The 27,580-nt window shown below is 41.8% G+C and overlaps 1 protein-coding gene across 1 annotated transcript; it reads left to right on the forward strand.

Moving 5' to 3' along the window:
* The first annotated feature begins 1,988 nt into the window (after positions 1 to 1,988).
* On the forward strand, positions 1,989 to 27,073 carry Tll (nuclear receptor subfamily 2 group E member tailless). The gene is made up of 4 exons (XM_076431916.1): positions 1,989 to 2,760; positions 23,169 to 23,405; positions 23,496 to 23,722; positions 24,696 to 27,073. Exons 1-4 carry the CDS (start codon positions 2,694 to 2,696, stop codon positions 25,365 to 25,367), a joined length of 1,203 nt encoding a protein of 400 aa, XP_076288031.1. The 5' UTR covers positions 1,989 to 2,693; the 3' UTR covers positions 25,368 to 27,073.
* Positions 27,074 to 27,580: the final 507 nt, after the last annotated feature.

Raw genomic sequence — 27,580 nt, forward strand, 5'->3', positions numbered from 1 at the left:
TTGAATTTTTCTAATCTATTACTGATCTATATTTCACCCAACTAACTTCTTCATAAATGCACAAAGAGATCCGCAGTCTAATCATAATAAATGCTTGTGTATTACCGTCTCGATTTACTTCGTTATTATTCGTAGCGTAAAATGGTTCGCGTAGAACACTGCCGTTAAAAATGAAAAAATATAGTATTTTTTCTGCCACTGTGTTTTGCGGAAATATTTAGATAAAGAGAAAATGCAGGGTGGAAAAGTATGGAAAAACTGTGCAAAGATCATCCCCGTTCCGAGGGATGAATGGGGGATGCGGAGGCGGTTGAGCAGAACATGGAACGCAGACCGCGGAATAATACTAGTGCAGGCAGATGCGCTGCTTCCTGACTCCCTGACTCCATCTTGAATTATCTCATGGCCGCTCTCCCCTCCTGGCAAGCGCTCCCCTCGAGCGGAAACCCAGTTTAGGGTGCATGATACGCGCCTAGGTACTCGCCAGCCGAGTGCACGAATTACGCGAGGAATCCGTCATAACCGATGTAATATCGTCAGAGATTGGATCTTTCGATCCAGCTCTATATCGCTGCACCCTGGTTTCAAGGGTCTCCTCGATGATATCGCTCGATGCGCACAGGAAACGAGTCTTCTTTCGGGTGCGTGCGCTATACGAAGATCGGCACGATAATATCTCGCTCGAGGGAGGGGGAGATTCGAGTTAATCGAATGTTTAATTGGACCTCGAAAATCCGAAAGTCGGAATTATGCATTTGAGGCGTATGAAAATTTTCAAGAAATGTTACTGGGAGTACAAATAAAGTCTCCGCCGTTTGAAATCAGATAGCGCAACCAGTGTCAGATGTAAGACGACATGTCGAAAGGTTGCAGATCTGTCAACAACATAACCTCGAAATATTAGCGATCGTGTTAATCGTGTATCAGCGTCGTATATTTTTTTCGTGCGAAAATGTCGAGTTCTGAGCCGAATAAACGTCATTTGCGGGCAGTTCTGATTTACTTCTTTAATTTGAAGAAATCTGCAGCTGAGGCGCATCGATTGCTTGTAGAAGCATATTGTGAGGCTGCATCAAGCGAGAGAAGTTGTCGTGAGTGGTTTGAAAAGTTTAAGAACGGTGAATTGGATGTCGAAGACAAAGAACGTAGTGGAAGGCCGTAAGTGTACGAAGACGCGAAATTGGAAGCATTATTGATGAAAGATGGAAAAAAGTAGTGGCCAGCGATGGACAATACTTTGAATAAAACACAAGGTACCGTTCTTTCGCAATAAACGCCAAATTCAAGATGAAAAACGGCGGAGACTTATTTGTACTCCCAATAGAATACAATAAAGGTCGATAGAATTTTGTAGAATTTCTACTCATTTTGGATCCGCAATGGCTGTTACCACTAAAAATAGGATTTTATTTGATCCCAGTTGCTTCACATTTCTGCCAAGTCAGAATAAATACACGCGAATGATATTTATAATAAAATTGCTGTCCAATAAACCGCATTCTCAATCGGTGGATTAACCCTGTTCAGTAATTCCTCTGGGGCACTGATAGAAATCACACAAAATATATTTTCAATTTAACTGAAATCAATATTGTTAGAATTATTTTCGAACAACGTTTTCCTCTCCAGAAATGTTGTTCGTGGCTTGGTTAAAGAGTTATGAGTAGACTGCGGATCTTTATGCAAAATAAAAAATGTTTGTATCGATTGCAGGACACGGGAGCCAAATAAAAATTGTATTCTCCTTTTAATTATCCTATTAAGCTGAAACTAATACATTTTGATGTCCTCGAATATTTATAACACGTCCACTTCTTTAAAATGTACGTGCCCATTTCTGTTATGAAAGCATAAAATCTGCAGCCTAGTTATCAGCGAGCTGGAATCCGTCTGCTGTACCGTTCCTCACGAAATCATTTCTATTATTTCAATAAGTGTAAAATAAAAAATCTGGAGCCGATCATTTGGACCGGTGGTTTTGTGTTAAAATTAGCTGCGACACTGCAGAGGGTTAACAAAAACTAGAAAAATGAACATTGATGATCGCGTTGACTGCCGCGTCAGCGCGGCACGGAATTAGGAGGGGGATGATGAGGATCGGGCGATGAAAGAAGCGCGCGGCGTGCGGATACGGCAAAGGGGTGGAAGTGCCTCCGTTTTCACCTCGTCGCTGGATGAATAGAAGAGGATAGTGGCTGGTGGGGGATATGTGACGTCCCCGTACCCTGTAAAGTTCGCCACCTCTCCCCGCCGGTGTCGCGGCTGACGTTCAACCCCCGGATAGCCAGGGACGAACCAGCTCCCGTAGGAAGGACCGCCCTTTTTCGAGGGTAGGGACCCTGTTGGCCAATGAAGCGACTCGACGCCGTCGCTCGGCCTGTTTGAAACCGATCAGGAGCCGTGCTTACCATCAAGAAGTCCCGACCACGATGACTGTCAGTTACATTTCGCCGCGAAGTTAGCCCTCGTCCCGAGCATCACCGAGGCAGGGAGACGTTTCGAGTAGTCCTTCGGCGTCGAGGTGCGGAAGTCCTTCGTTGTCGCATACCGGTTGTTCGCGATCACGTCGAGAACCACCCTGTGTTTCATCTGTGATACACATCAGTGTACACCACGTTGTCGTTGGAAGTTCCTTGGCTGTCCAGCCGCGATTCATCAGTTATTGAGCAGTGGTGGTGTGTTGTGCAGTGAAGATGCAAAACCCGGAAGCACAGATCAACCACATGCCCGTGCCGCAGCCCAAGATGCCAGCCTCCTCGAGTAAGTCCACGATCTTCACATATTACCCGTGATTGTTGCATAATTTTGGAAATCCATGGCTGAACGCTTTTTAATCGAACCTTCAACACAAAACACTTCGACAGCAATTTTCATTGTGAACTAACAAGGTCCACGATCTTAACACATTACTGACCGGTGATTGTTGCATAATTTTGAAAAATCCGCGGCTGAACGCTTTTTAATCGAACCTTCAACACAAAACACTTCGACAGCAATTTTCATTGTGAACTAACAAGGTCCACGATCTTAACACATTACTGACCGGTGATTGTTGCATAATTTTGAAAAATCCGTGGCTGAACACTTTTTAATCGAACCTTCAACGCAAAACATTCCGACAGCAATTTTCAGCGTGAACTAACAAGGTCCACGATCTTCACATATTACCCGTGATTGTTGCATAATTTTGAGAAATCCATGGCTGAACACTTTTTAATCGAACCTTCAACGCAAAACACTCCGACAGCAATTTTCAGCGTGAACTAACACCTCACTCTCGATAACGTCATCGAATACTTTCATTTGAGATTGTAATGTAGAAAAAAATTTCTAGGCTATCTTTTGGTGCAGGAATTTTCTTGAAAATCCTATCAATTGGCTTTAGGTGGGCAAAGTGTTGACATACGATACAGTAGACTTCCATATAACGCAAAGAAGCAGTTGTTTAAAAAATTATTTACTTTGTGTCTGGCTTCTGTGGCTGTAAGTTAGTCGTCTTGCGCAATGTTTCGTATTGTACATTTACTGCAACTTGGTTTCTGGTCACGTTACACGCGAGTCTAGTGTATCGAGTCGGAAGAGAATTTCGGGTCAAACATATACACACGGCGCTAACACATACTCACACTCGTAGTATTCCAAAAACGTAAACAACGAGCTCGACTCCGTGTGACTTCGATCGGAACGAACGCGAAGTCAGGATCGTAGTTCAACTGTTCTTGCCGATTGTAGCCCGCGCCACCTTGACTTTTAGGTTAGAGTGGAACCTGTCGGGCAGGGTTGGGCAAAAATTTTTATTTAACAAATCAAAATCAATCTGTTTAAGCTAATTAAATTAGTTCATTTAAATTAATCAAATTAAATCAAATTAAACAACATATTAAATCAATCAATTTAAGTTAAATTAGTTAATTTAAATTAATAAAACTTTATATATGTATATATTTATCACTAAACCTACCGAGCCTTAAAAGTAACTGGCAGATGTTCCCTTATGAAAATGACAAGATTAATTTTATTTAGTTTCTTATGAAACCAGTTTTGTTATTTTTTTAATTGTAAAATAAAAAACCTGGAACCGGTGCTTTTGACCGGTGTCGGTAGGTGTAGTGTTGAATAAAATTTTTGCCCAACTCTGCTACCGGGACGCTAAAGGTAGCTGATACGCGTTGTTCTACAAAAATGAGAGAATCGAACTTATTTACATTTCTGGGCTGAGGTTATTTGATCATGGTACATATGTAGGTTCGGTGTGAAAATATTCTGTGCTTTCCGGTACAGTGTACAAATGTTTGGGACCATAGTAAATTGATCAATGGAATTGTATGAAAGAGACTGTATGGTATGTATACGTATTTTAGGTAGCAGTAAATGTGCAGTACGTGTACAATAAGTTGTACAGACATTCATTTAAAAATACTGTACACTCACTGCCACAGAAGATACATACACAGTCTTTTTCCACTGTATAATATGTATATGTATAGTCCACTGTACAATATAGTCTATTATAATATTGGGTATACAAGAAAGTAATTTCGGTATTTTAAGGTGAAATAAAAAAGCTAATTTTGCTATTCTAGCAATGAACTTTAATAAATAGAATATGTTCCATTTTTGTTCGATGATCTTTCGCCATCTTTCTGGTAGCTTCATTCAAAATTTTCCCAAAATTCTTGCCAACCCAATAGCTACTAGACAACAATAATTTTCCAGAACAATTATTTTCGAGTCGCTGTCCATACAATTTTAAGCCAAGTCCTGGAGAAATGATTTTTCCCAGTTAACAGTGCGAATCATATAAATACGGGTCCCATGGAAATCACCGACACGGTTTTCGCCGACAACATTTCTCCGACTCCAGATTTGTCCGACAATAGCTTTGGCCGACAACGCCTTTAACCGACAACGAATTTGATCCACAACAATTTAAGACGACCACACTATGTATTATCATACAGTGTTATCATATGTATTATCATACAATATTATCATACTGTGTCTCAAGTCGTTGTGGATCAAATTCGTTGTCGGTTAAAGGCGTTGTCGGCCAAAGCTATTGTCGGACAAATCTGGAGTCGGAGAAATGTTGTCGGCGAAAACCGTGTCGGAGATATCTGTGTCGGTGATTTCCATGGGACCCTATAAATACATTATCCTAAAACTGTACTGCCTTGAAAAAGTGATTCCCAAGACCATTTCAATAAACTTTTTCCTTTGCGAAAATCTTCTCTCCCGCTTCATTAACGAGATATGCCAACGCCACGCTTAACGAGAGGCACGCTGTGATTGGTCCGTGTTTTTCGTTAATAACTCGTGAAAAAAGCGGCAGAGAAAAATGTCGCAAAGGAAAAAGTTGCTCGAGATAGTCTCAGGAATCACCACATTCAATTAACCCTTTAGCTATTGGTATACATTCACAAATGTGTCTGTCTAAACGCACAAGAGAAATAAAAAGAAAAGTTGTACAAATGCTGAGAGGAAGACAATGTAAACAAATACATCCGGCATACAAAGCGGTGTTTATTATGCGCCTGATACGCAACGAACGAAACGTAAACACTCTACGCACTTGTTTTCATCAACGCAATCTCGATAAAATAAATAAAAGTCAATACAAGAGACCCTCGTTCCCGGCATAATTCATCAAATCGATAATTGACGACGGCCGTGTTTCACGAAAGTTTCGTACCGTCGTCTATTGAAGTCAATCGTAGTTAAAGAGTCAAATACAACATTTTCGAGAAACCCTGTATAATTGAAGCCTCGAATCTCTTGGAGTTATACTGTCCGGGATTCGTGTCTCTCCGCGTTCGACGAAACTCGAATGTTTCCACTTGCAGCGCAGCGTGCTATAGCGTACGCCAGGCCTGGCCAACACGCGGCCCGCGTGCCGATTTTATATTTCTATCGAAACTTCTGTTTTTCGTTGTATGTATACAAAAAATTTGCATGCGTCATTGTTATAATGCGCAAGTGCGACGTATAACGGTAAAGTTTTATTCATGTTTGTATTTGTATTACATTTTTCAAAAGCATTTTACATGCTGCAACGTTACGCGTCGTCAAAGTGTCCCGTGAAACCATTTGAGTTGGCCAGGCCTGGTGTACTCAATTCTGCCCGTTGTGTTATATATTTTTTCCAGTACGGGCAAAGTTTCCCAAAGCAAGGGATTGACTTTAATTTTCATCACGGTCCCCGAGGGTCCCAGGTATCCCCTTTTCCGAGAGATTAACGCTCAGTTCTATTGTTTCCGGAGGACAGAGGGTATGTTTATTTTTCGACTTCGTGCATAACGGTAGCCATTCATCGACGGGCGACAATAAAACAGGATCCGCGTTTATGGTACTCGTTAGCTCTGAAACCACAGTTGTAAAGGTTTTTGTCCAGCCGCGGAGCCTGGTGTCCTAGCTGATAGCAGTGTATTTTTTATTTTTATTATCCAGCTCGTCGTACCTGGACAGCAGTCTACGAAACTACCTTTGTGCCTCTCGCACAGGTGATCGCACGTTCACGTAAAAACCATAAAAAGAACCTTCGGTCCCATAAAAGAAAGAACCATAAAAAAACCCCGGCTTTCCTTCGGCCAACAAGGCGAATTTGACTTTTGATGTTCGGGAAGAATTCGGGAAAGTGTACGTCGCGCTGTGAAAAACGAGGAAAGTCACTAGCTTCCGACTGTAACCCAGTGATGCCAGAAATGCGCAACATTTCACGCGCATGCGCGACAAACAGTAACGTATCTATGATGAGGTAGCAGAGCCCTGAAGCAGTTATATTGGCTGGAATGTACCGAAACAATCTCTGCCGGACAAAAAGACTCCAGGACGTGTCCTACGAGTTACAAAATATACACAAATACACTTGTTATGCATTCATTCTTCAGAATCAAATTATATACATTTTTTAGAATTCTGCTGTGTGTTCAAGGTACGCCATTTCATCGAGAATCATACTATACTGAGTCTAATCGTCGCGCATGCGCGTGAAATGTTGTACATTTCCGGCATCACTGCTGTAACCTCAAAATTGGAGGCGGGGGACGCGTGGAGACCCCCACGAAAGAAATTGGTGAAAACACAACAATGTACACCGTCTTCCGCGTTATCAATTAGGTGGCGAACAGGGTCGCGTAGCTAATTAGCAGGTTAGGGGAAGGGTGCGCCTGATCACGCGGCTCATCTCGTGTGAAATAAATAGCATATGCGACATTTAAAGGGGTAGGAGGCCAGAGTGCGTTTAAATGACTCGTCCCTCGTGGCACTCGTCCATGAGAAAATGAGAACAGATGGCCCGGACATAGCACGGTTACTACGAATCTCCATGCCGCACTAACAGGTTGTCGTGGGTGGTTCAGTTCCGGGCCATTCGTCGAGAAATCAACGCCCCCGTTTCTCATCTGGTCCCGATAATTTGGGGATTGTTGCGAGGCCCACCTGGACTGCCTACCTCGCATCATCGGTTGCCCTAAACGGAGGTAACTTAGCACTTTACAGCTAATCGGGACGTCTGCCGTGAAGTTAGCCACATACTCTTGAAAAGACGAGAACTTTTTTAATATTGAACAACGGGACTTGGATTTTTTGGAGATGTTGGAACAATTAGTATGCCACGTCACGCGGGGAAGAAATTTTGGAAAATTTTGAGAAAAAGTTGTTGTTTAAAACATTTTTCTGTGGACCTGCGTCGGTTGTGTATACGGTGAAAATTTCATCGAAACCGGTTGATCCGGAAAAAACTACAGGCATTGAACGATGCAAGAATCCTTAGATTTGTTACAGTTTTAGTATTTCATTCGTAATTCCAAGTAATTGCAATTTTTTCCAAATTTCTTGTCACGTCATGCAGTAAACTAATTGTTCTAACTTGAAAAAAAAATCCAAGGCGCATATTCCAATATTTAAAAAGTTCTCGTCTTTTTTAAGAGTGCCCGAATATTAACTCGGGCCATTATACAGAGTGTCTAAAAATTCCTTCAATTCCTTGGAACGAAAGTTCTAAGCGTTTGTAAATTAAAATTGGAAGCTAAAATTCAGATATTTATTCATAGATTTATTCAATAACATATTTTCCATTCTGTTCTATCACGTTTCGCCATTTTCGAGGTAACTTCTTGTGTTATTGAATAAACATACGAATAAATACGTTACTTTAATCTTCGATTCTTAATTTGAAAACGCTACGAACTTCCTTTCCGACGCAATAATTTTTCATAGCTCATTTGATAAACTACTTTTTACTTGGACTTTTGCATCGACTTGACTCACAATGTGGTACAAGTTAGGTTTCCAGAAGGTACACAGAGAAGCCTCCCGGTTGTTTTCAATTAATTTGAAGCAAAGTTTGCGTGCGATTATCGAGAGCATGGTAATAATAGAATGCGATGGACAGAGGGGCGGGTGGAAAGGTAAAAAAGCAGAGAGAAGAATCGCGCGCGCGCGAGCGTATCACCCGCCGGAGGGCGGATCACAACCCCCCGAACGGCAGCCCGCGATGCACGATGCGCGACCCACGCCGCGCTACGGGGCAAACAGATGACGGATGAATGCACGTACTATACCCACGCACGCATTACGCGAACTATGATGTAGCTTCTGGTCGTCGACACATGCCGCGAAATTCCCATGCTAACGATCAGCGTACCACCTGATGGATGATGACTAGACTTCGGATCTTTATTCATTTATGAAGAAATTGATTGGGTGAAATATTAAACAATAACAGATTAGAAAAGTTTAAGAACGTTGTAGCTTTTAGTGTTGTAGTTTTTAATGAAACAAAATCATTGAGGGATGAAATCAATTTTTATTTTACTCCTGCTGTCCATAATCAATGCAGAACATTTTTATTTTGCATCAAGATCCGCAGTCGAATGATGACGTACCAATGATGATATCGTCTACATTAAATCGTCAATTTTTGTTTTGTCAAAAGTGTGTCGTAACTTCACGAAAAAACATCGTAGAATATCCGTTCTGGGCTCATTTCGAAGCTTGAACCTTCCACTGTCGAAACCTCTGGTATTCGTTTTCCTCGTCAGAAAAGAACAAAAAGAGAAAATGAGAAAAAGTTTAAATGACTCGTCATCAATAACTCGGCTTAAAAAAATCGTACAGCGATCACCGAATGCTCATTTTAAAGCTGAGAGTCCAATCTTTAAATCTGTGATAGGCTCGTTCGTGGAGAAAAATTTTCACGGTCTGCACGAAGGCTTGAATTTGCGAAATTCTCGGGAGAAAAGTATGTTCATTCTCTTACCCGTTACGTACTGTGGAAAAATTTTACCGAGAAGAACGACTAAAGGGATTCGAAAGTAGAAAGATGAAGCTTCAAAATGAGCCCGGATCGAATCTTCTACGACGTTTTTTCATGAAGTTATAACACAATGAATATCAGCAATTTTCGAAGTTTTACTGCAGCCCAAGCTGATAAAATCGGAATAAAAAAAATAACAAATGGAAAATTTCCATAGTTTTTCTAGGAATGCTATCCGCGATACGTTTAAATTTTTTAAGTATTGTATTTATACTTGTCTTTAAAAAATCAACTGAATTTTTCACAAACACCTATGGAGGCATATTTTTCTTAACATTTTGCTCGAAAAATGTATATGATACAATTGCTATAGCAGTGCACAGAGAGAAGGTTAATTTCGCAGGCTAGTGCATAATCTTTTCAAAGTGCAAGGAGAGAGAAACTTTCACCTTTATGTCGCCAGCAGCAGAGGCCGTTTAATCCCGAGATTCCTCAGGTATTTTTGTCGCGGGTAGTTTTAAGGAAGATTATCCCAGGCCTGTTTAAACACTGCTTATCTCCTCCACATAAAGTTTCATTGTGCGTCCCCTCGGAATTAGCGTGACGAAAAAATCGACCCGAGAGGCAGGGAATTTTTAAATATTTCTTATTTAGGGATTTGGACGAGTTTTACCTGTTAGGATATATATATATATATATATATTTTAATTGTTTGATTACACAGATTTGCTGCTCAGCCACTTTCACTGTCTCTCACTCGCTAAACTCTCCACTCTCAACTCTCTCTCTCTCTATGAAACTCTCGACTCGCAATGCTCGCTGTTTTTTCTCTATCTCGCGGCCGCGACCTATCTTGCATATGTAGGCCGATCGTCAAAACACATACGTGCGAATCGGCTTACGTATGGAGTTCGCGGTTGTCGCACTTCGTCGCTTTCTCTCTCTCTCACACACATTCACGCACTCACTCTTTCGCACACGCTCGCTAGGGCATTCACCTGTCAGATGTTATTATTTCGGCGATCCGCAATTGTCCTTCTTGGCAAAAACGCGATGCGTTTCTCTCAGGACATCATAACCGTCGATCGCGTTTAACGGTTTTGCATCCCTACACTTATTTATCGTTGCCAACGCAAGTTCCAGCTGATTCGACGCGCGAGAAATCGTTCGGTGAAGTGGGCTAGGTTAAGAATTACTGTGCAGACCGAGACAATAGGAGACGTCAAGGGGTTGTGTCGATTCAATAAATTAAAACGACGATTGCACGCGAGAAGTTGCCCCCCGACTATTGGGGAGAACTTTCGCAGACTGAAAGTTACGCTGGAACTTTCTATCCGTCGACAAACGCGCGCGCTCACCCTTTTTCACCCTTGCGGCATCTGTAATTGCGTCGAACTTTTTTGTCCGTCTATTTTATCGTGGCGGACCTGTGTCATCAAAATTACACGGCTAATAAGATTTTCATGAAAAGATGCGCCGAATACAACTGTCCGTTCAGCAGGAGTGAATCACATCCGGTCGAATTCACGCCGAAATCAACCCTCCTGCCGTCGTAATTCCAGGGTGCCGACCACCGATAGCCTGTAATCCCAACATGTCAAAAGAACAACCGAAAATATCCCGTATCGCATTTCTATAATTTCGCGATCATCTTTCCGACGCGGGTATACTTTCAACTTTATACAGGGTGTCCGGGAAGTGTTGTGCGTAAAGGGGCTGTTCTAGGGCTGTAACTTTTCCGAAGCTTCGAAGTCTTCCAAGTGCTCGAAATTTCAAAGTCTTCGAAACGTATGAAGTTGTAACTTATGAGTACCATACCATGTCACGATTTTTGATAAATAAAAATATTAACTTTCAGTCACCGGTGACTGACACTGAACTTTCCGTTTTGATTTTTCGTACTTAAATTAAATTTAAAAGAGTGCATTCTATTAATAAATTTCCGGATCATATCACGAATGTACTTAAAAAATAATACTTTGCAAACAAAATTTTAATGAGTTTTATTAAATTCGGTGAAATCGGATATCGCGGATTAAATGAAAAGAAAGGCAAGACAGGCTTGGCGCTTGACAAAACTCACGTATTCAGTAGGACTGTAACTTTCCTTCGAAATCTTCGACTTTCGAAGGAAAGTTACAGCCCTAGGCTGTTCTCCTTTCTATTGCAAGAGCACTAGACAAAAGATCGTTTAAAAACGCAGAGTTGGACAAAAATTGTATTCAAATAAAAATTTTTGCCCAACTCTGACAAGGGAAGGACCCCAATTGTCTGTCTTCGATTTTGATAATTTTTTGTGAGACGATGGTATACAGATCCCTAATGATGTCTGCAAAATATTAGGTGTAGTTACTCAATAGTTTCAAAGATATAAACAATTAAATTTCCATACCTTGTTGATATACCATGATTTGCTCAAGTTTTCGAAGGATTCAATTGTTCATATCTTTAAAACTATTGAGTAACTACACCTAATATTTTGCAGACCTCATTACGAATGCATATACCATCGTCTCACAAAAGATGATCAAAATCGAAGTGGGACTGGTCCCCCTCGAAAGTCGTACTTTTACGTTTACGTAATTTGCATTATTCTGGAAAGGAGAATTCCCCCTTTAACAGGGACGATAGCTGACGTTATTTGAAGCAACTTTTTTCCTTTGCGAGAATCTTCTCCGCGGCTTTGTTCAGGAGTTATTACCTAAAATCACGGTCCAATAACAGCGCGGCTCCCATTAAGCGCAGCGTGGGCATTGGCCGAGCCGCAGTCCGTCGGCTCAGAGCCGCGCAGTGATTGGTCCGCGTTTTTCGTTGATAAGTCCTGAATGAAGTCACCGGGAACATTTTCGTAAAGACAACAATTGTTTCAAATGACTTTGAGAGTCGCCCCTCCCAAGGTAGTACATTTTCGGGACAATGTACGATTCGCAAGGTCGTTTTAAATTCTCGATGACCAATTAACGTGAATCAATTTGAACGGGACAGCTAGCTCGATTGAAAGAACCCGGGGAAAGCAACGAATCGAACAGGGAAAAAGAAAGTACAGAGGAAGCGAGTCCGTTTTGCAGAGCCCCTTTCACCGAGTTCAAGTTCGAGCACGCGACATGCGTGTGACTAATCGCAAGCAAGCGTGCACTTGCGCGCATTTATCAATTTTCTATTCCTCCCTCTGACTTTCTCCGTTTCTTTTTTTTTGTTCCGGCCGAGGGGACAAGTTCGATCACTGTAAAACTTCCGTTGAATGATTGACAAGCCGTCGGAAAGGAAAACGGCAGGAAAACGATGACTCGCGAGCCACGCCGCTCGAATGCAACATTATTCGCTCGCAGAAATCGCATCGCGTGATTCGCCTCCGGGAACCCCGCGTTCCTACGTCTACGCCTCTTTCCTGGCCGGCGATCTTCGCTTTCGCATTATTATATCCGAAGTGGTCGAACCTTCTCTAAAGTTCTTGCTTCGGGGCGGAGAAAATTAGAGGTCATGGGTTCACAGACAGATCTTCATGCAAAATAAAAATTTTCTACTTGCTACATCCTGGAGTGCAATAGACATTTATTTTTTCTTCGTGGTTTTTTTATGTTCAATCAAAATACAAATTTCCTACCTGAATTACAACCGGACTTGGGCAAATATTTTATTTAAATAAAAATGTCGAACAAAGTGGCTTTTTTCCAAGTCGGTTTTAAACCCACTTTATTCGAAATTTTTATTTGAATAAAATTTTTGCCCAACTATGATTACAACAAACCGAAGTGGAATAGAAATTTATTTTTACTCTGAATATGTTTATTAGTATTAATATTTAGAATTCGCTGAATATTTATAGCGGATCAGAGGCAAAAAATTTTATGTAAAATTTTTTTATACACAGTGCCGCCAGATTCAGACTTGTCTCCCCACTCTATCCGGTCACGTGACGCGTCACGTGGCGACACTGCTTAAGGGTGTGGGTCCGGCTTGAGCGAGAGTGTGGTGGCACCCTAACACACCGCTAGACACTGTATATGTACACGAGGATTGCAAGGGTTTCGTACTTTACAAAGTACGTCTCGCTAATGCACATTTGGAGCCTCTACGTAGTCACAATCGATAGATAAAAGACCCACCAATTGCCGTTGCTGTCTAAAATGGCCTACTTTTGCGTTTTCGAGGCGTAATTTTCATTATTCGGCAGCATGTAGCGGAGTTCGACAAAAATTGGGCGGCGCGACAGTGCTGCCACTGTCGAGACACATACATTTTCTTAAATATCGAGAAATTTAGGGTTCTTATAGAAAAATCAAACAGCAACAGAAGTTTTGAGGTCACATACAATGCCAATGCAACGTTTATTATGTTAAACCATACGTGTTTAAACACACACTTTGTAAAGTACGGAAACATACCCCTAAACGGAGGTTTAGGATCCAAGTATAGGTCCGGCATTTTTCGTTACGGGGCGCTAACATCTGATTCTGCTGTATCGGTAAAACAGTGGACGAGAAAAAGCATGTTCCCGGTAAGTTGGGCTTCATACGTAAACGTGACGTCACTATACGGCTCACGATGATGCAGCGTCAGTGTGTAACTGACAAACCATTTCTCTATTATACACATTTGGAACCACTACGTAGTCTCAATCGCTAGATAAAAGATCAATCTAATGCGTATGGTGTCTAAGATGGCCAACTTTTGCGTTTCCGAGGCATAATTTTAATTATTCGGCATCAAGATGTCTGTACCGCGCGGCGCACTCACACACTCGTCACTCGGGCAGCGTGTACGTGTGCCTAGGCGGATCGCAAGGGTCCGGTTCTAGTAAAAGTACGTCTCGCTAATGCACATTTGGAGCCCCTACGTAGTCTCAATCGCTAGATAAAAGATCAATCTATTGCACATGGTGTCTAAGTTGGACTAATTTTGCGTTTTCGAAGCGTAATTTTCAATCTTCGGCAGCAAGATGTCTGTACCGCGCGGCGCACTTACACACTCGCCGCTCGGGCAGCGTGTACGTGTGCCTAGCCGGATCGCAAGGGTTCGGTAACTGACAAACCATTTCTCTATTATACACATTTGGAACCACTACGTAGTCTCAATCGCTAGATAAAAGATCAATCTATTGCGCACGGTGTCTAAGATGGTCTACTTTTGCGTTTTCGAGGCATAATTTTAATTATTCGGCAGCAAGATGTCTGTTCGGGAGGCTCTGCAAGCAGGCTTGACTTTGACCAGCCATACCGCGCGGCGCACTCACACAGTAACCGCTCGGGCAGCGTGTACGTGTGTCTAGGCGGATCGCCAGGTTTCGGGAAGCTTCAAATCATTTTTCGTTCTTCGCCGCCTCCTGCACTAGGTATACTATATCTATATCTATGCCATGTAATACCTTCCTATACCTGGTATATCATAGAGCACTATAAGGGTCGTTACGGGGAGCGAGACGCGCGGGAAGCACGAACACTGGTTGAACAATGCTGGCGTTGCCGACAACTGCTGCAAACCATTTCTCGTCCTCCGCTGCATCCTCCGCCGTATCTTCCGCCGCATTATAAATTGTTATTATTATTCTATACATTATAAAAATTCAAGCAATTATTTTAACAATTAATTATTAGATTGGAACGAAAGTTCGTAGCGTTTTTAAATAAAAATTCAAAGATGAAATTAAGATATTTATGTATTCATAGGATCATTGAATAACAAATACATTATAAAAATTGATTTATTTATTAATAGTATATTTAAATATATATATATGGTTTGTACGCGCGCCGGTGAATCTCCGGGGAATGCAAAGTGCACATTTTATAATTTATAATTTATTATAATTTATTGTAAAAGTAAAAATTATACGGGCCGCCTCTTCGGCCTCCGTCGCGCCGCGCGCTGCCCCGCGTCCTATCAACCCTTTGAAGACTTCCTTCAGTGCCTGTCTCCTTAGTATTTTCTGCAACATATAATAAAAATTAATGATAATGAAAATAACATAGGATACCTAGTTGGGACCTGGGATTGAACACTGTTATGATATCGGTTCCGGTTCTCGAAACAGTTATGAAGAATCTAAATGGTGTTGTAACTGTTACGAGTATATCGGTTCTGGCTTACATATGTAAATATCGATTACGGTAATGGTTTTGGAGAACCGATATTATTTCGGTTTTATAATTGTTAAATTTCGGTTCTGGATGTCGGTTCCTGGTTTCCGGTCTGTATTATGTATTGTGTTCGGCCTTATATATTCATTATTCAAGTAGTTCTTTATTGTTATTCATAATTTAAACAATTTTTAAATGAATAAATTTTTATAATTTGTCTCTACATGCATTAATTGAATTATTATTCCAATAATAATTTGTTGTTAAAACAATTGTTTAAATAAACATTATTATGTAAATGGTAATTTAAACAATGAATATAGAAACAAACTATACATTATGAAAATTGATTTCTTTAAACTATTGTTTCAACAATAAATTGTTATTCAGATGATAATTCAAATAATGCATGTAGAGACAAATTATAAAAATTTACTAATTTAAAAATTATTAAATTATGAATAACAATAAAGAACTACTTGAATAATGAATATACATATGTATAAGGCCGAACACAATACAGAATACAGAACCGAAATCGGGAATCGACATCCAGAACCGAAAATTAACAATTATAAAACCGAAATAATATCGGTTCTCCAAAACCGTTACCTTATCCGATTTTTACATATGTAAGCCAGAACCGATATTCTCGTGGTGTAACAGTTACAACACCATTTCGATTCTTCATAACTGTTTCGAGAATCGGAACCGATATCATAACAGTTTTCAATCCCTGGTCCCAACTAGGCCTCTTATGTTATTTTTAGTATCATTAATTTTCTTTTAAATGTTGCAGTAAATACTAAGGGTGCGCCTACAGTGCATCCTACGACCGACAGACATGGTGACGTCAGAGCCGTCTGGCAGACATTTCAAATGTGTGGGTAGGCCCAGGTAGGCCCGTCTGTGAGAGGCCCTTCTAGTTTCGTCCTGCATCAACCGACAGGACGGCCCTTGCACCATACAATATTTCGGTGCAGCGTTCACTTCAAATAATTTTCATGTCGCCAATTTTGAAGTATCCGTATTTTTAAAAACGGGGCCGTAAAGAGGACACTTGGGGCTATATTATCATTATTTTTATTTTTTTTATTTTCTGGTGCTTTCATAGCAATGCACCTGTTTAAAACAATTGCAAAATAAACTATGAAAACAAATATTTTCTGAACTGAAATAATTTTTATTAAATACTCTGATGGTTTCACTATGAGTAACCAAAACTAAGTTTCATCAATTTGCTAGTTTAGCCGTTATAATTTAATGAAAAACTTGTGACACACAACTCATATTACATGTCCGTAAAACCAACAGTTTTCAAGATTTCAAAGAATTCTTCGAGATACGTCTATATTTTGCTAAAGACTGCAACATATTCAAATTTGAACAAAATTCGAAACAGTAGTCTTATCTCGCATGGAAAGATTCATGTGCACTAATTGTATATGTATATGTATGTAGATTAACTCTCATGGAAGTATGGATACTCGAAAATAATTAAAAATTAAAACAATTAGAAGAAACTGCGATTTACATAGATCAATCGTAAACAAAAAAATTCAAATTGCAATTTTTGAGAGAAAACCTCTCTTAAATCCATTTACTTCGTTATTACTTTATTGTCGGAGCTACGAAGAAAAACTCGGACATCTCCCTATACCTCAATAGCAATTATGTGCTATAAACCTTGCAGACCTCCACGGTCAGTTATGGGCTGCAGCTAATCATCTTGGGGTTTCCCGTCAAACCCGCACACCATGTGCAGTGACTCTTTTATCTGTCTTCCACTTGGAAGACACTTTTGGCCAAGTAGAGATGGGACACCTTCCATGTAGTGAAAAAACATTTTCAATTTGTTTATGTCCAACAAGTAGTCCAATACAATGCCCGAATTACTATATAATTGAAATACAATGTAATTCAATTCTGTAATTGAATTAGCAAAACTCTGAGTGGGTTAAGATATTACACCGTTACCGCCCACTACTACGCGATTGTCGGGGTGGCAAGGCGCCATCTCGTATGGGTCCGAACTGGTGACATTGTATTGATGCGAGCGTGAGAAGAAGCGTCCCAGGCAGGACTACGGTGACGTGTCTCTAGGAACGAATGAGCGGCCGATTGGATCAGAGCGGAGGAGGCAGACCTCGTTTCACACGCATTTTCGGCTGTCGACGAAATATTGGCTACAGCGGCCACACATACCATGTAGCGTGCAGCGTCGAAGTCAAAACATTGGGACTACGGGCGCGGCTGTGGTGGCAGATAGGCAGACCTAGCAATGATAGGCTCGATTTGTTTATGTGCCGTTCCCGAGGCTGTTCTCTATGGAGAGGTTTATGACAGGTCATTACTATTGAGCTGGAAGTCGACACTTTATCGGACATGACGTGTTGACTTGTTTTAAATTAAAAAGTACTTTACAGTAAAACATTATGAGTAGGACGCGTTAAAAACAGCTTTCTGGAAAATAGCTTCGCTGTCGATCGCCCAATAATGACCCGACCATTTGCATGCCCAATGTTTTACAGCCGCTACGCTATCGTACGTCGTACAGTGGTGCAAAATCCCCAAAACATGGCAATAATTCGTTTATTATGTCATTTTTAAAAATCTATGTGTATTGAAATACATTACAGTATTAATGCATCGATCATAGATTGTAATAGAACCTAACCCAAACACTGACATTGGAAAGAACTGTGACATACATTTGAAGGAAAAAATTTTGTCTCATTTCTTTGTTGTTTTTGCGTATATGCACTCCTTGATTTTCGAAAGTTTCATAGTGTAGATATTACTCAGTGCGGTGAGTACATTACTTTAAATTATAAAAAATGCAAAGCTAATCATTAATTTTTTTTGTATACATATTATTAAGACCCTATGGTGCCACCGATTTTTATTTGGTTATAATCCAAAAATTTGCGACTTTATGTTACTTTTCCACAAATAAGGTCACAATGGTTTTAGAAAGTGCGAGATAAACGATTATTTCGAATCCACATTTATTAATATTAAGATTTTTAAAACTAAGAAAATATGAAAAAACTATCCGAATACCCAAAGTCACAAGTTTTTCATTAAATTATATCATAGTGTAACCATAAGAGTATTTAATAAAAATGATTTCAGTTGAAAAAATATTTGTTTTCATAGTTTATTTTGCAATTGTTTTTTAAACAGGCGCATTGCTATCATACCGCCAGAAAATTGAAAAAAAAAATTATGATAATATAGCCCCAAGTGTCCTCTTTACGGCCCCGTTTTTAAAAATACGGATACTTCAAAATTGGCGACATGACAATTATTTGAAGTGAACGCTGTTTCGTCCTACGCCGGACGAAAATTGAAATTATTTGATTTTCCTCCTACGTCGTCAGACGGCGAGGCCCCATGATACCCCAAGATACGGCGGAGGATGCAGCGGAGGACGAGAAATGGTTTGCAGTAGTTGTCGGCAATGCCAGCATTGTTCCCCATAGCTCCCCGTAACGACCCTAGTGCTCTATGCTATACAAGGTATAGGAAGGTATTGCATGGTATAGATATAGATATAGTATAGGTACCTAGTGCAGGAGGCGGCGAAGGACGAAAAATGATTTGAAGCTTCCCGAAACCTTGCGATCCGCCTAGACACACGTACACGCTGCCCGAGCGGTTACTGTGTGAGTGCGCCGCGCGGTACGGCTGGTCAAAGTCAAGCCTGCTTGCAGAGCCTCCCGAATAGACATATTGCTGCCGAATAATGAAAACTACGCTTCGAAAACGCAAAAGTAGACCATCTTAGACACCGTGCGCAATAGATTGATCTTTTATCTAGCGATTGAGACTACGTAGTGGTTCCAAATGTGTATAATAGAGAAATGGTTTGTCAGTTACCGAACCCTTGCGATCCGGCTAGGCACACGTACACGCTGCCCGAGCGGCGAGTGTGTAAGTGCGCCGCGCGGTACAGACATCTTGCTGCCGAAGATTGAAAATTACGCTTCGAAAACGCAAAATTAGGCCAACTTAGACACCATGTGCAATAGATTGATCTTTTATCTAGCGATTGAGACTACGTAGGGGCTCCAAATGTGCATTAGCGAGACGTACTTTTACTAGAACCGGACCCTTGCGATCCGCCTAGGCACACGTACACGCTGCCCGAGCGGTGAGTGTGTAAGTGCGCCGCGCGGTACAGACATCTTGCTGCCGAATAATTAAAATTATGCCTCGAAAACGCAAAAGTTGGCCATCTTAGACACCATACGCATTAGATTGATCTTTTATCTAGCGATTGAGACTACGTAGTGGTTCCAAATGTATATAATAGAGAAATGGTTTGTCAGCTACCGAACCCTTGCGATCCGTACTACTCTTATACTACACTATACAGTGTATGCGCTTGAAGCGTGAAACGGAACGCACCCTTACTGATGCAGTGACGGCAGACAATGTACCCAGCTCCCCTACTGGACGAAAATGTTATTACTTAGGTTCTACTAGCGGCCGCTCTTTCGTTTTTGGCGTGACCATCGAAAAGTCGTCAAGGTCAACTGGGGATCCACACCCTTAAGCAACTTGCTCAAAATATTATCCATAGTCACATTTTTCTCTCTTATCGAAATGAATTATATAATTCTTATTCAATTCAAAATAAGTCGCTGAACCCTTAACTGCGGATGTGGTTTATAAACAACATGCTAATTTCTGCTAATATAAAATAAGTAACTAAAATAAAATACTAAAAAACACTAGAATAAAAATAAAATAAATATTAGGTTGGCAACTAAGTTCGGGACCTCCACATTTTCTCAAACAAGTCATTTATATTTAAGCAGGAGTATTTTATATCAAATTAATCGCAAAATTCGATTAATGGTCACTGAATGAGGCTATAATGATACAATAAAAGAATTACGAAACAAAAGGTCGCGAATTTAGTTGCCAACCTAATACAACAAAAAAAAATCTTTCAAAATAGAATATCATTTCAGTAATACAATTTAAAATTAGAATGTATATACTTATGCTAAAAGTACCCACATTTAAAGGGTTAAAAACATGCAACGGGCTCTGTTAATTTCCAAAATTCCAGTCCAATTCTTCCAGGACGTATTCTCGTGATGTTAAGCTGTTTATATGAACAGAAAGAATTTTTCATTTTTTGAAAATCCCTTTAAAATCGTGTGTAGCGTCGGCCGATGTGATCTCATCTCGGCCTAAAAAATGTAAACAGAAGACGAACGTGAGAGTCCAAGGCATGCTGGGAGTCCGTGTTTACACGTGTTGTCCTTTTCTACGCTCTTCAAGGTCGATGACGTCACAAAAAAAAGATTGAAAAACAGATCTAGCACATTTTTGTTTCACTGTACATTTATTTTCATTGTTTGTTTGTTAACACTAAACCTACAGAGCACTAAAAGCGATTAACATGTTTGCAAAACTGACGAGGCTCTATTTATTTAGATTTCCTGCAATTTTTACAACAATATGTGCTTGAATACAGAACTTTATCGAATCAATTTCCACGTAAGCAACTTCATAATTTCAATCATTATGAAATGGAAAATATAAAACTGTCGATTTGGCCGGCAGTGGTAGGTTAATCAAACAGGATCCACGAAATAGAATTGATGCTCGACGTCAATATTGAACGCCATCTTCATTACGTCATCGTCAAACGAAGTTACCGTATAATTTCGATGATTCCGTGAAAAAGTTGTTGTCAGTGTATTCTGCGCACTTGTAGTCTCTCGTAGTCTCCCTTCATGCTCGCAGCGAAGGGTCCCCCGACTCTATACAAGGGCGCAACCCTGTTATTGCTGCCCGTTGCAATAGTAAGCATACGCTGCGATTCGCATTTTGCGCACGCTTTCGCTGGTATTGCACCGAAAACTTCCCGCTGCCTCTTGAGGTCTGCTTCGTTAGGATTTCGATCTCTTCGAGAGTACCGAATACAAATTATCAACAGAATCAATCCGAATGTAGCGCGCAATCAACAGGTTGTCTCTATTCATTTCAATATCCGACTCCACGGTGATGGGACCAAGTCGAACTCGCGTCTGACCCGAAAGTATTAGGTTGTTGCATATGAAATGTTCGATTTTTAAACAATTTATGAAAATTGTAGATCATGGAATTTAAATGGCCCATCACATACTTGCTTTGTATACTTGCTTTGTTTGTGGCGTCCCGAAGATGTCAAGGAGACCTTCATTATTTTTAACGGAATCACATTTGTATCTTAAGCCAACAGAGCATCCGAGTAAAAATATTGTATTGACCTTCATACGTCCTAAATAGTCGACGAGCTATTATCGAAATAATATGGAAAATGATTTACACAAATGCCTTAGGGAGTAAAAGTCTCCCTAACAGTTAACTCACTTAACATTAACATTAAACAAATTCAACTGCTATTCTAAACGAACTTACTCATCAAAGTAAACACCAATGTGATCAAAATATTCTGTAAACAACACCCCTCTACCACTTAACTAACAAGGGTGGTCCCCCAAGTGTGCGACTCCCGATTTTGATAATTTTTTGTGGGACGATGGTATATGGATCCCTAATGACGTCTGCAAAATATTAGGTGTAGTTACTCAATAGTTTCAAAGATATGAACAATTGAACTTTCACGGCTTTGAAAACTTGAGCTGCAAATCGTGGTATATCAACAAGGTATGAAAGTTTAATTGTTTATATCTTTCAAACTATTGAGTAACTACACCTAATATTTTGCAGACATCATTAGGGATCCATGTACCATCGTCTCGCAAAAGATTATCAAAAAATCGAAGTCGGGCACTTGGGGTACTTCGCTTGTAAGTAGCAAGCGAACAGTTTGCGAACAGGAAGATCCCGAGGCAACTGTGGCTAATCGTGTGCACCACGTGTGCTCGAAACGTCGTCGCTAAGCAATGCGGCGCAAACAAGAGGAGCCGGCGGACGAAAGCGGCCGCCAGAAAGCAACTGAACGCCAGATCGTCCAAACAGAATCTGTTCTTATCTCTCGGCAAATATTCCCAGAAACTGTTTCCCCGATCACCGCGGCGGATAAACTCCTTTTTTTCCATGTGGGTCGTGTTCGTGGGTGAAAAGAAACAAGCAACCGTGGGGGCAGTTCGAAAACGTTTAATCTCCTCTCATAATAAGATCCACGTTAAGTAAGATAAAGGGAGCCGAGGGAACCGATCAAGAGAGATCAGGCGATACGAGACGCAAAGTGTCGTGTTTCGGGCTGCTCACTTAAGGGCTGGTGAATGCAGCAGCCACATCCGGTCCATTCAATCCCATTCACCAGCCTCGACGGGTTCAATGGCGTAGGCGGAGCTCGCGACAACGAGTTCGTACCCCCATTATACATAGATGCACCACACCCTTGCCGTGTCCCACGTAGGGCCACGCAGACCATCGGGAAACAGGTATACATAGAAGGCGCGTACGTCTAGGAGGTCCTTCGAAACTTGGCGACAAATCGATCCATTCATTCAGCCCCGGTCATTCATGGGACCCGTGTTTTCGCTGGTAAACGGGTTCCCGATCCAAAATACCGGCATTCTTCGGATTAAACGACGTTTTCTTCGCGATTTCACGCCGGCTCGTCGACTCGCAGACCAACAATGCGGCGCGCACAGTTCGAGATATTCGCGCGGCCCAACTTTGCTCCCCGGAGTCTTTGTCCGGAGGAAAAAGGGTATCCGAACGGGCCGGAACACATCAGCAGAGATCAACTCGTGAACTGTCAAACGTCCCACCCCAGTTCGAATGAAAATATCCACGAAAAGACGAACCCATTGCCCCTAATTTGCTCGGCTAACCTATGTTCCCCTTCTCTGTTTCAGGTCGTATTCTCTACGACATACCCTGCAAGGTATGCCGGGACCATTCCTCGGGGAAGCACTACGGTATATTCGCGTGTGACGGATGTGCCGGCTTCTTCAAGAGATCGATACGAAAAAATCGTCATTACGTCTGCAAAGCGAAGTCCGAGGGGGGATGCATGGTCGACAAGACGCATCGGAATCAATGTCGAGCGTGTCGCCTGGCCAAGTGCATTCAGGCTGGAATGAACAAGGATGGTGAGTCCGAGAACACAATCCAAGATAACTCAATCCGACGATATTACGTTGGTGATGTTTCTAACGCGAATTTTCGCTGATTTTCCACAGCTGTGCAACACGAGCGCGGTCCACGGAACTCGACTCTGCGCAGGCAGATGGCTTTGTACTTTAAGGAGCCCGAGATGATGAGCAACATGGTGCCCCCATCGACAGCGGCGGCTTTGGATCTGGCTTTACCTAAACCGCCGACCGACACAAGAGTTACCGTCGCAGCGCCGGCTCCTCATCATCCCCTTCCGCACCCCATCTATTGCAACAGCATCGCCATGTCGAAGGTACGCACCTCCCATACTCCTATTCAACGTGTTGCTACGACACCCAATTAGCCAGCAGTCTCCTGGGGTCTCTCTAATGTTTGTTAACTAGACTGCGGATTTTTACGCGAAATAAAAATCGTCTGCACCATTGCGAAGCACAGTGGGTAAAACCGATGAATTCTGTGTCAAAATAAAAGAACTTCCGATAGAAATGAGATAGAGCGATGAAATTTTTTTAAAATGAAAGCTGAAACTTTGCAGAATATGAAATAATTATGGAGATTGTGATACGAACGTTTTTTAACCTTGAGAAAATTCGTTAAACTTGCACAATTTGAAGAAAGTTGTGGATTTTCCAATACCACGCGCGGAAGAAATTTTTTTTAAACATGCCATACATCATTTCCCGTAGAATCCTGAGGTCGTAGACAAATTTTGAGACCAGATTTGAAGTCAGCGTGAAAAAATCTACGGGAAATGATATACATATAGCATGTTAAAAAAGAATTTTTTCCGCGCGTGGTAACGGAGAAACTACATTTTCTTGAAATTATGAAAGTTTAACGAGTTTTCTCAAAGTTAAAAACCGTTCGTACCATAATCTCGCTATTTTTCCCATAATCTGCCAAGTTTCAGCTTTGATCTAAAAAAAATTTCATCGCTCTACCTCATTGTTATCGAAAGTTTTTTTGATTTTGAATCGAGTTTGGTCGAAAGTGCCCACTGTGCGGCGCGACGGTCGGGGGGTAGTGTGGGGCACACCTTGCCTGAGAAAAACAAGAGGCAAAGGCATACCCACTAAAACCCCACCGCCCAGGGGCCCCTGTTGAGGTCCCTTGTCCTCCATTACTCGAGCCGGAGACTATGTACAACTATCGTTGACCTGCTATTCGCATCTCTTCGCGATAGTTTGTCCTCCGGCTCCGGGGTGCCACTCCAGTTCTTGTCTCTTATAATAACCACCAGTGTCTAATGTTTAATCATCCCGCAGATTCCGGGTAGCGTTGCTGGTCTGCCGTCCGTGCCATTGATCCCGGCAATAACCGCGGAGTCCATCTGCGAGCAGGCAGCCAGGCTGCTCTTCCTAAACGTTCATTGGGCCCGAGATCTGGCTGCCGGGACGAACCTGGCCATGGAAGATCAATTGACCCTTTTGGAGTCTTCGTGGAGGGAATTGTTCCTGCTGGCTGCCGCGCAGATTCTGCCAACGCTGGACCCCACTGCCCTCCTTCCGCCGGGTCCCCAAGGCTTGAGCCTATCCGTTGAGGTGAATCGGTTCAGAGAGACCCTGGCCGGTTTCCACGGGATGAATCTCGACCAACACGAATTCGCCTGCATCCGGGCTATCGTGCTCTTCAAGGCTGGCTTGGACAGCGAGCCCCTACCCAGCAGCAGGAGCAGCAACGGATCTACGTCACCCAGCACCGGCAGTAGGCTCCGGGACGCTGCCGCTATCGCTAGATTAAGGGACGGGGCTCAACTGGCACTTGGCCAGAGACTGAGCAGAGCTTCTTTCGGAGCCCTGAGGTTCGGGAAATTGTTGTTGCTGCTGCCGTCGCTTCGCTCGGTGTCCGCCAACGCCATCGAGGAGCTGTTCTTCAGAAGGACCATCGGCGTGATCCCCATCGAGAGGATCATCTGCGACATGTACAAAGCGGCCTGAACCACCAAGCTCTCGATGCTAACTGGACGCATCGAGGTGTCCCAATTGAAACGTTCAGGAACGTGGGAGGATGACGAAGATTGATGGTAACGCTTGGGCGTCTCGCGCGAGATGTTCATTGATTCGTCGGGTGGGGTCGGTAGAATACAAATTTTAGAAGAGCCTTTTAATTTTTATAATCGATGCATAGTTCACTGTTGGAGATCGTGCTCGCAACACAGTGTGTACATAGTCGGGATTATTCGCGTGGAAATTGTTTAGAGAGGTTATCGAGTACGTCGTCGCAGTTCGTGGGGTCCTGTGAAACGGGATATTTCACTGTCCCATCTCGAACTGGTGCGTGCTCGCAATTTTAGGGTATCGGCGGAGACTCGAGGTATCGAAACGGGGTTGTATAATCATGTGCAAAAGTGATAGTTATCTGTAAGTTTAAGCTCGCGTAGTGGACGAAATAGATTGAGAGGGGGGGGGAAGAGAGGAAGCGTATGATCCAATCGATCTGGGCTGGAATGGATAACACATGATTGGAGAGGGGAGTACACCAAAATCGCCGGACTTCTTCCCCCACTCCACCTTCCCTCTCTACTACGGTACGCTCCACGCGTATCACACGTGTCACAGTGTCACGTGACTGATCCCTCCCCTCATCTAGCGACTCTGAGTGAGTAACAGTAGGAAAATGGTGGGAAGTAGCTATACGAAGTTTTAGTGGTTTCGAGCCGAAACTTATTATGAATAAGTTATTGATATTATTAATTCCAGTCTCGGTTGGATGTACGCTACGTAAGACTTAACTGTGATGGAAACATATCACAAAAAAGATGGTAGATTATATGTATATCGAAGCGACAAGAAAGTCACACGTCCATTACTTTTGTACGATCGTGTAATGTCGTACGAGGTACGACGAATCGCAATAATTAAATAGGTGGCTAATTAAACATTCCAACAGTTTTCCGTTGTACTCGAGGAAAAGATTGTTGTACTTAAACAAATAAAACAGGTGTCGCGAAGAACAGATTGATTTTAGAGGTTAGGGTATGAATAGTTGTATCGTTTACTCAAAGTACTTTCTTTTTAGTCGCATTCGTGGCAATATAAAACTATACGAGATATGAAATTCCGATGTCCGTGAAGTAGAAGTAATTAGGCGTGTCTGATTAGAGTGTACGGTGATCGAGTAAGGTGTTTAAAGAAACTGGGAGACGATTGAGGGAGATCGCCGCTTGTACAAATTGGAAATACGACTCCACGATGTTTAGTTTGACTATGCGTGAACGATATTATCGTGGCGACAACGCGTGTCGGATTGTACATAGAAAAACTTCAAAAGTATGTAAATAAAATGTTACGGTTCGTAAATGGAAATGCGAACTTGGCAATCATTACCTTATCCTTTTCGACTGCATGCGACAAAATTTCGTAAAACCAAAGTATATCGTTTCAAAAACTAACTTCTGAATAGCTCAAATCAGTGGCGGCTTAAGTTAAGCGGAGGCTCCAAGCGGTAAAAATGTTGGGGCCCTCAAACTCAAGTTAGAAATAGAAGTTGCAAGAAAACTCTGATAAACTTATCAACAAAAATGAAAAGTAATGAAAAATTTTGTAAAAAAAATGCATGTAGCGAAATTCGGGGCCCTATGATATCCCGGGACCCCACGCTTACTGTTAAACCCGCCACTGGCTAAAATGGTGGTGGAGGTGATTTCAAGCAACTTTTCCGTTTGCGAAATTTTTCTCCACGGTCTAGTTCAGAAATTATCAGCGAAAAACACGGACCAATCACAGCGCGGCTGTCAGCTGACGCGCACCGCTAGTAGTCGCGCTGTGATTGGTCCGTGATTTTCGTTTAATAACTCGGTAACGAAGCCGCGGAGAAAAATTTCGCAAAGGAAAAAGTTGCTTCAAATTGTCAAGGAACTGCAAAATTTTTGACACGCCCCATTTTAATAATTAATTTTTAAAGATGGAAACAAATTACGTCACTCATATACCAGTCCACGTGTTAAAAATCTTCCTTAAAAATACTAACAGGAAATTAGCGCAGTGGATCTCGGTCAAAAAAAAAAGGAAACGACTAAACAGCGAAGCCCATTCACGAAGTGGGTCTCGGTCCGTTTTAGCCCGGCCCGGCCCGGCGGGAAGAGGAAAGTTTCTCGGGTAACAAGAACATCTAAATTTTACCTGCAGTTTCGCGGCACAATGAAACGCAT

Source organism: Lasioglossum baleicum, chromosome 10 (genome assembly GCF_051020765.1).
Source record: "Lasioglossum baleicum chromosome 10, iyLasBale1, whole genome shotgun sequence".
Classification (NCBI taxonomy): domain Eukaryota; kingdom Metazoa; phylum Arthropoda; class Insecta; order Hymenoptera; family Halictidae; genus Lasioglossum; species Lasioglossum baleicum.

Excerpts from the sequence above, each read along its gene's own strand:
- Tll (XM_076431916.1), top strand. The coding sequence starts at position 2,694 with ATGCAAAACCCGGAAGCACAGATCAACCACATGCCCGTGCCGCAGCCC. Across the intron at positions 23,406-23,495 it reads GGCTGGAATGAACAAGGATG|CTGTGCAACACGAGCGCGGT; the intron begins GTGAGTCCGAGA and ends GATTTTCCACAG. Across the intron at positions 23,723-24,695 it reads ACAGCATCGCCATGTCGAAG|ATTCCGGGTAGCGTTGCTGG; the intron begins GTACGCACCTCC and ends ATCATCCCGCAG.